The sequence below is a fragment of the Mastigoproctus giganteus genome, chromosome 4, assembly GCF_048544385.1.
Source record: "Mastigoproctus giganteus isolate SK-2022 chromosome 4, ASM4854438v1, whole genome shotgun sequence".
Classification (NCBI taxonomy): Eukaryota; Metazoa; Arthropoda; class Arachnida; order Uropygi; family Thelyphonidae; genus Mastigoproctus; species Mastigoproctus giganteus.
Genome location: NC_143578.1, coordinates 240,430,832 through 240,447,006, shown reverse-complemented (window position 1 = coordinate 240,447,006; position 16,175 = coordinate 240,430,832). Strand labels below are relative to the sequence as shown.

The 16,175-nt window shown below is 34.2% G+C and overlaps 1 protein-coding gene across 1 annotated transcript in view; it reads left to right on the top strand.

The window, feature by feature from the left end:
• The window catches only part of Strump (WASH complex subunit strump), a 162,182-nt gene that overhangs the window by 71,206 nt on the left and 74,801 nt on the right, over positions 1–16,175 (top strand). Inside the window, exons 7-11 of the mRNA XM_090372123.1 lie at positions 1,053–1,205; positions 6,941–7,054; positions 8,403–8,580; positions 8,976–9,100; positions 12,719–12,848. Of these exons, the coding sequence (XP_090228249.1) occupies positions 1,053–1,205; positions 6,941–7,054; positions 8,403–8,580; positions 8,976–9,100; positions 12,719–12,848 (700 nt within the window). The remainder of the gene's footprint in view (positions 1–1,052; positions 1,206–6,940; positions 7,055–8,402; positions 8,581–8,975; positions 9,101–12,718; positions 12,849–16,175) is intronic.

Below are 16,175 nucleotides of genomic sequence, written 5' to 3'. Positions count from 1 at the left end.
AGCATTGAATATGGGGCCTAATGTGTTCCACGGGAACACTCCCCAAACCATCAGTTTAGTGTTGACATTTGGTGTGATGCATCTGTTGATTCATGCTGCTGTTATCATGCCCTGGTCCTGTCATCAGCATGAAACACTGTAACTGGGATTCATCAGACCAGTGACCTTTTTCCATTCTTTGTATATCCAGTGTCAGTGTTCCTGTGTCCATTGACCCATAGTTGCTTGTTTTTAGCTGAAAGAGTGGAATCCATTGAGGTCATCTGCTGTTATATTTCATCTGTGTCAGGACAACACAGTGTGTGTATTCCAATATACCTCTTCATGTATCACTGTTGTACTTCACAATTCATCATGCATTGGCTTCTTATATCAACAGGCTGCCTCTGGGCTGCAGACTGCTATTGGCTACATGCTTTCTGGTTGTTGGACTGTTCTTAGTTCACTTTAGACAATGTTGTAGCTAGCTGAATACTCCAGCAGAGCAACAGTATCCTTGATATTTCCAGCAGCGCATATGATACCAAGTACCATACTGCTCTCAATCATATAGATCATGCTATTGACCCATTCTGTCACTAACTTGTGCACTGAATTCTCTCATTGAATATTGCCTTATATCCTTGCTATTTTAGAGTGCTGTCAATATTCTATTTGTGCCTTCATAACATTGGGAATGATACAAATATATCATTCCCAATGTTATAGTGTATTAGTGTGTATTTATATAATTTTATTATTTTTGTGGTTCTTTAATTTTCCAGAATTTAATTTTCATAAAATGATGTGAATTATCTTATGAAAATACCAGTGTGTTAAAATTAAAAACTCAATCAAACAAATATAAAAAACTGCTTACATTTTTGGGATTCTTTTGTGTTATTGTTCATTGGGAACTGTTTTATTATCTGTTGAAATGCACACAATATGCAAAACAAAGAAATCACTGACTATCTTGAAATTAGATGTCTGGTCACTCCAAACCTTTTTTTTGTAATTTTATTTTATTCCTGTTTCTATCACTGCATGTTAATATATTTATTTACTTTCAGATTTCCACTTATCCCTTTCCTGAACATAGAAGCACTGCTTTGGCTACCCAGGCAGGAATGTTGTATGTTGTTTTGTACTTCAGTCCTGACATCTTAATCAATCACCAAGCAAAAATGAGAGAAATTGTAGACAAGTTTTTTCCTGATAATTGGGTAACTTTTGATTATTTAAATTTCATTCTATCCATTGTAAAATATAAATAGCATTGTTTTTTGTTGTTTTTTTTGCAAGTTGTTATTGTTGCAGTTTTCAGTAAGAGGTTGACTATAATTTGTTAATAGATATTAGGGATAGTTTGCCATATAATTTGTCAAGCAGCTCCTTCAGGATGACTTGAACAAACTTCAAGAAATATCCAAACATACAATGAAAATAAAATGAAATGAAACACATGAAATGTAACATAATAAAATGAAATAATCAAATAAATAGTTGAACAAATTTCAGAAATAGTCAGAGAAGTGGCAGCTATGTTTTAATGCAGCAAAATGCAAGGTCTTACACTTAGAAAATAGTAACACCAAAATAAATTATACACTTGGTGTTGAATTAAAAGCAGTAGGGAAAGAAAGGGATCTGGGAGTTACAATACAGGCAGATAAGAAGTTTTCTGAGCAGTGTAAACAGGCATCCAGTAAAGCTCATGACATCCTATGGATGATTTATTAAATGTTATCTTGTAGATAGGGAAATCATAATCCCACTTTATAAGGCAGTTGTAAGACCATTTGGAATACTGTGTTCAAGTATGGTGATCTCATCTGAAAAACGACATTGACATTCTTGAAAGGGTCCAAAGATGGGCAACTTGCATGGTGAGATCAGCAAAAGGACGACCCTACAAGGAAAGACTCCAATTATGTGGACTACAGAGCTTGGCAACCAGACGCCTCAGAGGTGGCCTGATTGAGTTTTATTAGGCTCTGAGAGGAGTTAGTAAAATGAATGAAGGTGGAATTTCAGAACTAAGGGCCATAAATTTAAATTATAGGGACAAAGTTTAGATTAGATTGTAGGAAGTTTTCTTTTAGCCAGTGAGTCATTGATTGCCTGAACAAGTTACCCTCGCAGGTAGTTGAGGCTGACAGTTTGAATAAATTCAAAGGTGAACTGGATGTTCACCTATGTGAGGAGGGAAGCATATAATTTTTTTTTTTTGCCAGTGCAGCAAAAGCTTGTAGCTTCCTTGCACTATACAGCAAATACTATTACTAATAACATATTTTTTTCAAACCATCTGTGAAAATCATATTTTAAAGCAAAAACATTTAAAATAAGTGTAACCGAAATAGTTTTGGTATCTACATGGGTTTACTACTTTTTTTACTTATCTCCATGCTTTAGCTTAGAGCACAATGACAGCAGGTATGGCAAGATATCCCACAAGACGATGAATTTATTTGGATTGCATCCGTGACATACAACAGCTTGTTTTTCTACCAATATACAGAATATTAATATTGCTCCTATTCTGAAATTAAAGGTCCCAAGTGCAAAAAAGTTATATGCTCATACTTTGTGTTTGTATCAGAAAGAAAGACAAAGATGGGAAAGAGGCCTTGACATCATGTCGCCATAGCAGCAATGAAATTACTCATCTTATGGGACAAGATGGCTGACTTCTTTGTGTACAGAACATTTGTTTCAAGAAATGGAGATAAATTTAGTAGAAACATCATAGCTAAGATTGAACCAAATATTTCTGTGGTAACAGAAATGATACAGTTGGTGGCATTGAAAGAATAGTATATATATATATATATATGGTCCTAGTGTGCACAGAGGTTTCTTTCTCCAGTGAAGCCAAATAGTTTTGAAGCATATCAGGCAGTCTTTGTAAACTTCTTTCCATAAATATTATGGAAAATAGTTTTAAAAAGTAAAGATTCTATCAGCATTTAGTTTAATTAATCCTTTAAGAGTCTTCTACTCTTCAATTATGTTACTGCTAAGATGCTTGGTTTCCAGAGATTATAATTTACAGAATCCCCAATCTTTCCGGTAAGGATATCCTTTTGTTTCCCTAACTCCAGTGAATCTAATCTGCTAACTAATCTTACTGTTCCCTACACTATTTACAACAGATTTATGTTCTAAAAGGAAGGTTCCAAACCTCATTTTAGGAAAGACAGTGATGCATATATACAGTATTCCAGATGTGCCCTAGCCATTATTTTATACAGTGGAATAATTGCCTCTTTGTCCTACTGAAAAGGTTCTGTGTATTATTGACAGAACTTCATCAACTGTTCTAGTATCCTGTCTAGTGAAATAGGAAAAAACATTTTTTTTTTTTTTCAGAAAAAAAGTAATATTTCAAATAAAGTTGTTTGATATTGAGAATTGTTTTTATTAGTATTATTTAATAGAATGTCTAAGTCAAAGTTACTAAAATTTTTTAGGTACTTATATCAAGCACCATATTTTGCTGATCCCTTGAGGTGGCGCTTAATACACATTTTGCTGTATCCACAAGAGATCAGTGTATGGCATGTAAGTGCTAGCCCCAGAGCAGTTCTTAATTTTGGGTAAGAAGTGAATATTCACATTCATGACAATGCAGCAAAGCTGATGCTTCAGTAGTTACCAGTTCCGTTAGTTGTTATGCAAGATAATGCTGACTGAAAACTAATACTTTTCAAACAACATTGCTCAGTAGCAGTTGTTAAGGATTGAGTCAATCTGGATTGGAAAGGGCAGAAACATTTTTAGGCTTTCAGCTCACTATGATTGAATTAATCAGCCCTAGTCAAGGTTGCTTGACAAGAATATCCAGTTTTTCTTCTGTCAAATTGGAAGAAAAACTCCTAAAAGTAAGGTGGATTTCCCTTCAATTGGATTAAAATCCAAAATTCCATATTTCCATTCAAGAAGTAGTAAACATTTTAATCAGTTTCTTGTGAGATTAATGTTAATTATCTGGTTCTTCACATAATTAACATTAAAAGTAAGTAGTAGTTGATAAATACATAAAGTTTTTTATATTGTGTGTTACGTTATTAAATATTAGAGTAACACACAATATAAGAAACAGCTGATAGCTGACAGCTGTGCATACAATGATAAATAAACATTGGGAGATCAAAATTGAGAGTAGGAGTGTGCTATAGGCCTAACGACTCTGATGAGTATAATAAGGAACTGTACAGGGAAATAGAGTGGGCCAGTAAATCAGAGTGTCTTATAATGGGAGATTTTAATTTCCCAGATATTGACTGGATTTTGGGGGCTGGTTACTCACACACTAGCAGGGCTTTTGTGGATTTATTGGATGATTGTTTTCTACATCAGCATGTTCGGGAGGCAACTAGAGGGAGTAATACTCTTGATTTAATTATCAGCAGTGATTCTTCATGCATTAAGAATCTGCAGATAAATGAACCACTAGGTGGCAGTGATCACAGTGTGCTGAAGTGGGATTTACTCAAAGAGGTAACTACCATTAGGGGTAAAGGGAAGGGTTATTGCTTCCGTAAAGGCGACTACGATGGACTGAGACAGTATTTAAATTCTATACAGTGGGACCAACTGATGATGTTACCAACAGCAAATTCAAAATGGGAAGCATTCAAAGAACTTATCTTGGAAGCTACTAGGCTTTACATACCAACTAAGAAATATTGTTCAAGGTTTAGGCCAAAATGGATGTCAGATGAACTAATGAGGCATATGGCAGAGAAGAAAAATGCATGGGATACATACAAATTAACACATGACACAGAAGCCTATGATAGATACAAGTTGATATGCAACCAAGTTACAAAGGAGGTTAGGCAGGCGAAGGCAGATTACGAGAAATCTTTGGCAAGGGATGCAAAGAAAAACAGCAAAGAGTTCTTTACTTATGTAAACTCTAGAAGGAAGGGGATGAATCAGATTGGTCCACTTGATATTGATGGGTCAAGTGTTGATGATCCTGCTCAGGTAGCTAACAAACTAAATGAATATTTTGCATCGACATTCACACATGAGGAGGTATTCAGCGAGGGGAATGCCAGAGGTGTATTCAACTCTAGCAGTAAGCTACAGAATCTTGAAATAACTGGGAGTAAAGTGGAGGAGAAACTGTTGAAGATAAACACAAGAAAGGCACCCGGGGTGGATGGGATCTATCCAGTTATATTAAAGGAGGCAGCAAAGGAAGTAAGCAATCCCTTAGCCATAATTATGAGAGCTTCCTTGGACTCAGGGGAGGTACCCATAGACTGGAAATGTGCAAATGTGACCCCAATTCACAAAGGAGGATCAAAGGCTGACACAAGTAATTATAGACCTGTGAGCTTAACTTCTGTTTCAGGAAAATTAATGGAGGCACTGGTTAAAGAAGCACTGCAGGATCATTTAGACAAGACTTCAGTTATAGCTCAGACACAGCATGGTTTTGTTAAGGGGAAGTCTTGCCTGACCAACTTGATTGGATACTATGATGCAGTCACAAAAGAACTGGATGCAGGGAATAACTTTGATATTATATACTTGGATCTTAGAAAGGCTTTTGATACTGTTGCACATGGAAGACTGCTACACAAATTGGAGCAGTGTGACATTGGAGGCAAATTGCTGCTATGGATAAAGGGGTGGTTGAGGGGGAGAAGACAGAGAGTGGTAATCAATGGACACTGCTCATCGTGGACTGATGTTATTAGTGGAGTCCCTCAGGGCTCAGTGTTGGGTCCATTATTGTTTTCTGTATTTATAAATGATATTGATGATGGTATATCGGGCTTAATGTCCAAGTTTGCAGACGATACAAAGGTTGGCAGGGTTGTCAAGGACACTACTGACACTATGCTGCTGCAACAGGATCTGGAAAGGTTGAGCAGATGGGCTGAGAGGTGGCAAATGAAGTTTAACATTGACAAATGTAAAGTACTACACATGGGAAACAGCAACCCCAGAGCAACGTATCAACTCTGTGGTACAACACTGACAGTGGTAGAGAATGAAAGGGACTTGGGGGTGGTTGTGCAGGCAGATATGAAGTTCTCTGAGCAGTGCAGACGGGCTGCAAGAGTAGCTCATGGAGTATTGTCAATGATATACAGGAATTTTTCCAGCAGGGATAAGGAGGTGATTATTCCATTGTATAAGGCGATGGTCAGGCCACACCTAGAGTACTGTATACAGGTCTGGAGGCCTCATTTCAAGAAGGATGTAGAGCTGCTGGAACGAGTACAGAGAAGGGCAACAAGATTAGTGAATGGAACAAAGGGGTGCTCTTACGAAGAAAGGCTTAAGTTTTGCAAATTACAGTGTCTGGAGACTAGGCACCAGCGAGGTGATCTGATAGAGGTGTATAAAGCCTTGAATGGTTTAAGCATGCTCAATGCTGATGGGATTCTTCCTCTAGCTCAGAAAAATCACCTGAGAGGGCATAAATTCAAATTGAGGAAAGACAGATGTAGGATAGACGTGCGGAAATTTGCCTTTAGCCAGCGGGTGGTTGGTTGGTGGAACAGACTTCCATCCCTTGTGGTGGAGGTTGATAGCCTAAATAAGTTTAAGGCTCAGCTGGACATGTATTTTGAACGAACAGGGGGGTGAAGTGGAAGTGGTTTTTTTTTTTGGCTGATGCTACATAAGCTTGCTTTCTTGCATCAAATGCCTCTACTAATGCTAATGCTAATCAGTTTCTTGTGAGATTAATGTTAATTATCTGGTTCTTCACATAATTAACATTAAAAGTAAGTAGTAGTTGATAAATACATAAAGTTTTTTATATTGTGTGTTACGTTATTAAATATTAGAGTAACACACAATATAAGAAACAGCTGATAGCAAAAATTGTTTTGGCTATCAGAACATTAGACTGAAAGAAAACATTACAGTTTAATATTCATAATGAGTTAATGAATTTTTCAGAAATTTGTTTATTGTATTTATATAGGTGATCAGTATATACATGGGAATGACAATTAATTTAGTTGATGCATGGGAACCATACAAAGCAGCCAAACAAGCTCTTAGTAATACTTTGGATGCTTCTAATGTGAAGGAACAGGTATGGTAATATAATTTATGCATGTGCAAAATTAAATTAAAAATAGTAAAAGCTTTTGGAAATGAATTGTATCTAAATAAAAATTGCAACTGTGATATAAATCTCATTATAATAAAATATGTAAATTAAGATTTTATTCTGATTTAAAATGAGTTTACACTTTTTTTTTTATAGTAATCCTAAACATAATAGTTCAGGATCTTGTAGTATTACAGTCTAGGTTGAATGAGAAGTTAGATGAAGCAAAAAATAAACAGATTATCAATATGAATCTGAGGTAGTGAGCAAAGCATTACTGTATTACAAAAGCTCTTTTTTAAATTTAGAATTTGGATAAATTAACTTTTTCATCTCTTTTGCAATTCTTTCAGTACTTTAGTAACAACAAAACTAGCCTATTTACATACAAGTATTTTCTAAACAATATGTTTTAGAAGGCAAAGGGAAAAAATATTTTATTTTATAATATTTGAAACACAGATTCACAAGAGTTCAGTAAACAAAATTTTAGTGTAAAATGAAGTTTTTATCATTGTGTGATTCCAAAAACTTGTTACTACTATCACACTTGTAATTATTAATATGCTGAACCTTTTCATTCTTCAAAGCTTGTAATGACTTTAGTGCCATTAAGGGCATTGCTGATTCAAACTTTCTTGAAAGATGACAGTTGTTACACTAACTCTGTTTAATCAGTTCTCGTTAATTTTTTGCCCATTTCTCCATTTGTGAAATTGTTGGTCTCTTCATTCATCCTCTTAGTGTCAAGTCATAATTTGGTGCCTCCATCCAGTTGATCAGTTAATTTATATGTTTGATGGCTGCAGCCTAGAATTGCAGCTAACTCAGTAGTGTTAATTGCCTCTAATTCAAAACCTTTTTTTTTTTTTTTTTTTTGTTGCCTCCATTACATACAGACTGAAATGGTTACACACTAAAAAAAGCTAGCTTTTTCAGAAGGCCAACTAGATATTTTGACCATAGTTTCTCTAGCCATGGCTAGAGATAAAAACGTAATTGCATGCACCTTGTATCCTTTGGACCATAAGAGGCAGGAGAATTTGGGGCAAAATTTTCAAAAAAAAATGTTACATCTTATGTTCTAAATATTATGATAATTAAATACGTCCCAGGTAATATATGTTACAGTTTTTTAATTTTAAGTGTCTGATTACCTTAAATTAATATCAGTATGCTCTTTAATAAGCTTATCAGAATTCATGAATCATATGATCAAGTTTTGTAACATTTCAGGGCTTTTTAACATTTTATTCTGTATTATATTACTTAAGTATGTAAAGGCTGTATATGTATAAATTTTTTAAACAACACTTTTCACTCTTTCTAGGCTCTGAAATATCGAATGAGAGTATCAAAGTACATTCCTGAAGTGGAACAGTTACTTAAGGAGGGCACTTTAGTTGAAGAAATTGTACTGGACAATGTACCCAAGCTGCTTAATATAGCTAGAGAATGCAATTTTACATTGCGTTGGATGCTGCTCCATACAGCTGCTCTTTCACCGAGTTAGTCACTAAAGGGATTTTTTTATTTCCTTGAGCTTAATATATTTTTAAATCTCTTTTTCTCTCTTTCTTGCCTGTAATCATCTACTGAATAGTTTGTAAAGTTTATATTGTTTACATCATGTAATAAATATTTGTTTTAGGTGAAATTTGTAATTTGATTATGTTGGTTTCTCTATTAAAAATTCAATAGTTTCTGTGGGATAGGATGAAAATGTGCTACAAAGTTGGCATTATCTTGTGTATGGTTTTGTAACTGCTAGTATATTAATGCATTTACATCTTTTGTTGGCTTTGGTATGTACATGTCTGAATTAAGTTTCTTGTTGCTGTGATGCTTACTTGTCCCAAAGAAAATTACATTATTTTAGAATGAGAATTCTTCTATCATTTAGGTGCTGAATCTAATAAGAGGTGCAGACAGTTAAGGGATCAAGTAATAGCAGACAGTAGATACAAGCCTCTTCAGGTGTTCCAATTGCTTTTGTATACTGCACAATTTGAATTAAAAATTAAGGAAGTAAGTAATTTCTTATATGATCTTATATAAAATATGAAGGGTGATGGATTCAGGAATTGCAAATGTACATATTCTGCATTATATTATTCTTTTAAAGCTGTGATTATCTTATCTTATCTTGTCTGCTGCTAGTGCATTTGGAGGATGTGAAATTTGTAAAATAAAGATTTTTTTTATATTTTATATTATTATTATTACATTATTGTATTATATTTTATTACATTAGTATATTATCTGTTTATTTAACTTTTGTATTTGATATTTACATATTTGTTGCTAATGATTCTTAATGATGATTGACTATCATTAACAGATCATTAATAATAATACACATACAGATCATTAACAACACAGGTACCTGGGACTAGAAACTAATTTTGGTAGAGCTGTTACTGATGTTATGCATATTATTTAAAACCTAACCTATCTACTTTAAGATGTGTTTCATGGAACTTATGACAGATCTTAAAGTAGAATCTGGGAGGGATGTTGTTGTCTATGTTAGAATGAACACAGCACTGGTTATTACCACTATAGATTATTTAAACATGGCAAGCTAGGTCAGAGAACTGATTTTTTTTGTCTGTAAAGTTTGTTTGTTGTTTGTTATTTGGTTTTTAGGAGCATTAGCAACTAAGGCCTTATTGCTCCGGGATATGCGGTGGTCATTCCCTGACCTTTTTGCATCCTCCGTATTTGGTGGTCACGGGCTCGAACCATGGTCTAATTGAGAAGCGTGTGCTACACACTGCTGCACCTGCCCACCTGACTACGGAGGCGCCTCATCTGTAAAGTAAATGCTTACAACATGATATCAAAGTGGGGAAGAGCACAATTGTTTATTTCTGTTACATCATTCTCTTTGTTATTAATGCCAATTATTTAAATGCTAGTGCCAATAACTGATTTTTTACTTGGAGATTATCAGTTTACAAAGTGCTGGAGCTGATGTTCCAAGAAATAGAATAAACAGACTATTAATCCTTACCTTAAGGAGATTGAGGGTATACCATACTTGCCTTAGAGATGTTGAAATTCCATGACAGTCTTACTTGTACAAAGAGTTGAGGTCACCATGCATTAGCTGAGGTCACATGGAAGTCACAAAATAGCTCAGGATGCTTCTGCTGACCAGTCCTAAAGGGAAAGCAGCATTTACAATTCTGCTTTCCCCTTAGGACTGCTGCCCCTACAGGAGAATGATGAATCCTCCTGTAGAGGCAGCATCCTACAGGAGTAGGATCATCATACTCCTGTAGGATGATGAAGATTCATCATCCCCATACAGGAGGATGATGAAGATCTCACCACTTGCAGTCCTGTCCATGGATCCTCAGAGAAGGTAGTTGGGATCCTGCACCGGTTGGTAAGGCCATCCTTGACACAATCCTGTCTACCTGGTGGATGCTGAACCATTACAATGGGATGGTTGCTACTTATACCTGAGCTGTAGTTTGTTCTGCTGGATGGGGAGGGTCTATTTCAGCAGAACCTCCAGGTCAGTCTGGGAAATGTAGGACAACATCAAAAATCCCAGCATCTTGTCTCCATTACTCACAACAGTGACTGATGGAGACCAGATGCTAGGATGTTTAGTGTTATCTCTATGGCTTTCTTGTCCACTTTCAATTGTTTCTTTTTTTATATATATATGGCAACTTTAATTCCACAGATAAATTACATTTGTATTCATCTATACATTTTCTGTTCTCCTTTAGAGTTTTATAAGTGACCAGCAAAGGAGACAATGAATGTCTCATCAATTTAGGGAATTTTTTTTGGTAGTTTTATGTTTAATTTTATAAATTTTCACTCCCTTCTAATTTGTGAGCTGCAGAGTAGAAGATAGTCCCATCAAGCATGTTCATCTTTTTATTGGTGTTTTCTAAAATATTCTTTCTAAATAAATGTAGTAAAGTGTAAAAAAATATGTACATTCTCTTATGTTTGTTATAGCAAATTTTAAAGAAATATTGTTTCATGAAGTAACTTAATTAATGTTAAGTTACTACATGATTAAGTTACATTATAATTAATAGGATTTAACTATTTTTAGAATTAAAAAGAATAGGAGTGGACCACTTAATTACTTAACCTCATTTGGCTCCTTATTTATTGTGTTAATGATGTTCATTGCTAGATTTTTATTTGATTTATTTGACTTCAATTTAGTCAGTATACAAGTCTACCATAAGTTTTTGTTCATAAGTCCTAATCAGATCATAAATTCTTGTGCAGGGATCAGTAATGCTAAATTATATTAAGTAATAGTTATAGAATAGAATAGAATAGAATCTTTAATTGCAGCAATGATAGACATACAATTAGTCCCGTCACGGCATGGTGGTGCCAGGGGTTTACAAAACATATTTACAAAAGATACATGAGAAAAATTAAAGTTTCATCAGATTATTAACAAAGCACAGTTTTACATTTTCAGTTCGACGAGGATACCCTTCCTGTATTTTTTATTATTGACCACTTCTTTGAGGTCCCCATTGATGGCTTGCATTGAGGGCAGCATTTGCTTTGGCAGGAATCTGTCGGTTAGTACTGGCCGGTTACGGTTTGCTAGCAGCTGTGCTGAAGACCAGAGATAAGGGGGAGGAATGCGCCAAGAGCAGTGATCCCAGAAGTTCGGCTCTGTAATTTTACTGGTGACCATCTTGATGGTGAACAGCAGCCTTCTTTCTCCAATGTAGGACCGGAGCCTGCGTAGTTGAAGAGCTTCTGCGAACTGCGTTGATCTGAGAGCTGGGGGAAGGTGGAGTTTGCTGTTGGCCCATTTTATATAATTTATGTTAAATAAATTATATAAAATAATCCCCAGGGGCTCACGTATGGGCTTGGCACCCCCCCCCCCTAGGGTCCTGAGCTGGATATCATCATTCTTCTCTTTCTTGGTGATTCCCTTCTACTTCTGACTCCTCTCTCTCTCTCTCTCTCTCTCTCTCTCTCTCTCTCTCTCTCTCTCTCTCTCTCTCAGGATAATTCAGAATTTTAATTTTTTTTGGCTGGTGCAGCATAAGCTTCAGGTTTCCTTGTACCTAATAATAATAATAGTTATATTAAATAAATAGTTATGTTAAATAATTAACATAACTATATGGTGCTACTCAAAAGTTGTGAATGTATTTAAAAACAAATATTTGTTAATATACCTAATTTTTTCATCATATCCTGTTGTTCTTAGTCCTCATCATATGCTATTCTTTATTCCATTACCCCCATACGTGACTAATAGCAATAGAATGATATAGATGAGGAAAACTACTGCACAAGTATAATCTATTTTACTAGAAAACTTCATATTATAAGTAATCTTACCTACCTGTTACCATCTTAAATGATCATTCTCAATTTTTGAACAGCACCTAATGTTCTCTGTGACAGTATAATTTCCTTTTATATGGTGAAAAATACATACAAAGCATTTGACCATATTAGTTGTTATTTCATTTCACTGCTTTAAAAAAGTTTGTTTTTGTGCTCTGGTACAACCACCCAAGAAGGTTTGGTAAGAAGATTTGTAACTTTATTTTGTGCCATTCACACAATGTTTTATTTTATTAAAATTTCTTAATTGCTTTCTAATTTTATGTTTGAATTAACATCTAGATGTTCAAGCAACTTTTAACAGAAAAGCATGAAAAATGGAAAAAGTACCAAAAAGAAGGATCAGAAAGGATGACTGAATTAACAGAGGTTTTTTCCGGCACTAAACCTCTCACACGTGTTGAAAAAAATGGTATGTTGAATTTGTTTATGTCATTGTTATACCTAGAATACTTTCAGAAGAATTTTGTGTCTCTAAATAATAGTCACTCATATCTATACAAATGTGGAATTATATGTGGTTATACTGAATATTGCTTTATTTTGATAAAAATGTTTTGTGTTTGTATTTCTTATATAATTCAAGGATCAAGTTCATTCCTTAAATGGATTCCCTAGAAAACAGAAGTTAGTAATTTACTTTAATTTTACTGAAACAAATACTATATAAAATAGAAATGAGAAATAAAATACACTTAAATTTCTTTCTTTTTTTTTTAAAATTATTCTCAATTCATTAATAATCCCTTTATTAATGAATTGAGATAAATACGAGATGACTGTGCCGTTACAGAAATTGAGTATAACTATAAAGTTCTTTACCAAACTGCGACAATAAAAAAAATTGCAAAATATGTTTTGTGTAAAATAAATTTATTTTTATTTTAGTAAGATATCTTAGCTGAACAGATTTCAGCTAAGGCTTAGGTTTGTTGTTCATTTGTTCTTATTATTTGACAAAAGGACAATATAGTTCAATATATTTTGAAATTATAAATAAGAATATGCTTATTAATGAAAGGACCACTTTTCTTACTTTTTTGATAGTACTGCTAAATTTACACAATTAAAAATTTTAGTGCTCCTAGAAATATCACATCTTACACTTGCAGCCTAAAAAAAGAAGAGTGAAAAGGCACCCTATTGCTATAAACACACTAATGAGAAATTTGATAAAATTCAGATAAATCCACGTAAAGACATTGATAATTTACATATGGTGGACTTTAAATCATTTACATCTCTCAGTGACTCTATTAAATTTGCGTTATGTTTTATTCCTGTGTTTATAGCAATAGAATCCCTATTTGCTTTTTTTAGACTGGAAATATAGGATGTGATCTATTTTTTTGGAACACCAAAATAAATAATATCATAAGATTTTTAACTCTGTTTGTGTTCATTTTAGCAGTATTTTTAAAAAAAATAAGAGGAAAATCCTTTCATGTATATAAAAGTTGTTTCTAATATAGTGTGGAAGGTCAGTATCCGAGAAGTTGTTTGTTTCTAGGATTGTCTACTTAATCTGTCTAAATACTGTGAAGCAGTTTCATCAGATATTTGACTGAATATGAGAAAATGAGATAGAGCATGCATAAGTTAACTTTTGTCTTCTAGAAAAATATTTTAATATTACTATCTTGAATTTAATATAAGAATTAATATTCTTGAGTATAGGAGAAGCTATAATTAAATACTTATAATATTTTGTTTAGAGCACTAGTATTTGTGAGGGAAGGGGATGTGCCGACTTAAGAAATAAGCTTTATTGAAAAACTATAAATTTTTAATCTCTGTGGAGGAAATTTATTTTGGTTAATTAGTATTAATACTGGCAAATGATGCAAGAAAACAGGCTTATAGAGCATCACCCCCCCCCCAAAAAAAACACCAGACAGAATTTATCCCCGCTTCATGTGTAGTCTGAGCAAGCAGAAGGATTCCATGAGCAGTGAGCTTACTCAATCCATTCAAAGTCTCAAACACTTTGATCAGATCTCCCTGCAGGAGATCTGATCAAAGTGTATCTAATACCTCTCCAAATGCTTCAATTTGCAGAACTGAAGCTGTTCCTGGTAAGAGCCCCCCCTTTTGTCCCTCTCATTAATCTTATTGCTCTTCTCTGCACGGCGTCTCCGTAGCCAGGTGGGAAGGAGCAGCAGTGCGTAGCACACGCTTCTTGATTAGACCGGGGTTCGAGCCCGTGACCACCAAATACGGAGAATGCAGAAAGGTCAGGGAATGACCACCGCATATCCCCAGAGCAATATGGCCTTAGTTGCTAATGCTCCTAAAAACCAAATAACAACATCATCTTTGCACCTATTCTAACAAATCCACATCCTTCTTTAGATGAGGCTTCAGACCTGTACGCAGAACTCATGGTGTAACCTAACCATATCCTGTTACATAACAGGATAATCACCTTCTTATTCCTGCTGGAAAAATTCCTGTATATCATAATTTCATTAGTTACCATCAGTATTATCTCAAGTATGCTTAGGAGACATGAATTTTGTAGGAAAAAAGGGAAAAATATATAATAGTGGGATACGGTATTCTTCTAGAATACCGTATCCCACTCATTGGGGTTTCAAATTTAAAATATAATGTAATTTTTACATGATCAGAAGGACCTAAAACACAATTCAATTTGGTTATGCAATATTGAATGTTTTAATTTTATTTGCAAATTTTATATCCTTTTGAACATATAAAAGTTTTAGCATAGACAAATAATCATACATGAATAAGTGGAAATAGCACAAGTTTAGACATTATAGAAATAATTAGCAACAGAAGGTCATATTGCAAATATTTATGCACAAATCTTAGATTGTATATACAGGCAGTTCCCGCTTTAAGAGTCCCCCCCCCCCCCGAGTATCAACAGAATCGAAAATATGAACATTAATTGCAAAAAATGAATGTTAAACATTCATAAATACCACATTTCAAACCATGTGTGTACCTATACAATATAGTGCACCCCGCTTTGATATTAATCCATTCCAGAGACACCATCGTATTATGAAAATATCATAGTGTGAACCCAATAACATGTTCTTTTGGTAATTCGTTCCATGACCTCGGAAGTTGAAATTTTCGCTATATAACTTTCTAAAAGGTCATTTTTATAGTGTAACTTGTATTAGTTACCAATTCAAATCATTAAAATGCATTACACTTTTTTCATCCTTATCATATGTTCTGTTATAAGAACCAATTTTGAATGGCTTTGTGATATTTTTCTAAAGTACATTTCTGGAGGTCGTGACTATAAAACAATAAAAACAATTTGCACTTTCTGGTTTATTGGGCTTTTTCTGTTACTGCAAGCAATTATAAACTGGTAGTAAACTCCATACTATTGCATTTGCGAAAATACCGATAGCTGGAATTGTGTGGTTTTTACATTATTCTGGTGAAATGTGTTTCCCCTTTACTGAAATCTTCAATTGTATAAAAAACATAAATAAAATTTTAGAATTCCTCTTCATTCCTTTTTTTTTTTTTTAAGCTTTATAAACTTGTTACTCTGTGCAAATCGTGTCAGTTGCAATTTGTGTGTTCAGTTAAAAAATGCTTATGCATGCTATTGAAATTTATAAAGAAAAGAGAAGATTATCTTGGAAACAAATGCCTCTTGAAGCATTTCTGAAGACTCCTTGTGCAACAAACCAACGAGTACCGAGCAATACTGAGTGATCAACGAGTGTGCATTTAGTTGATGATGATG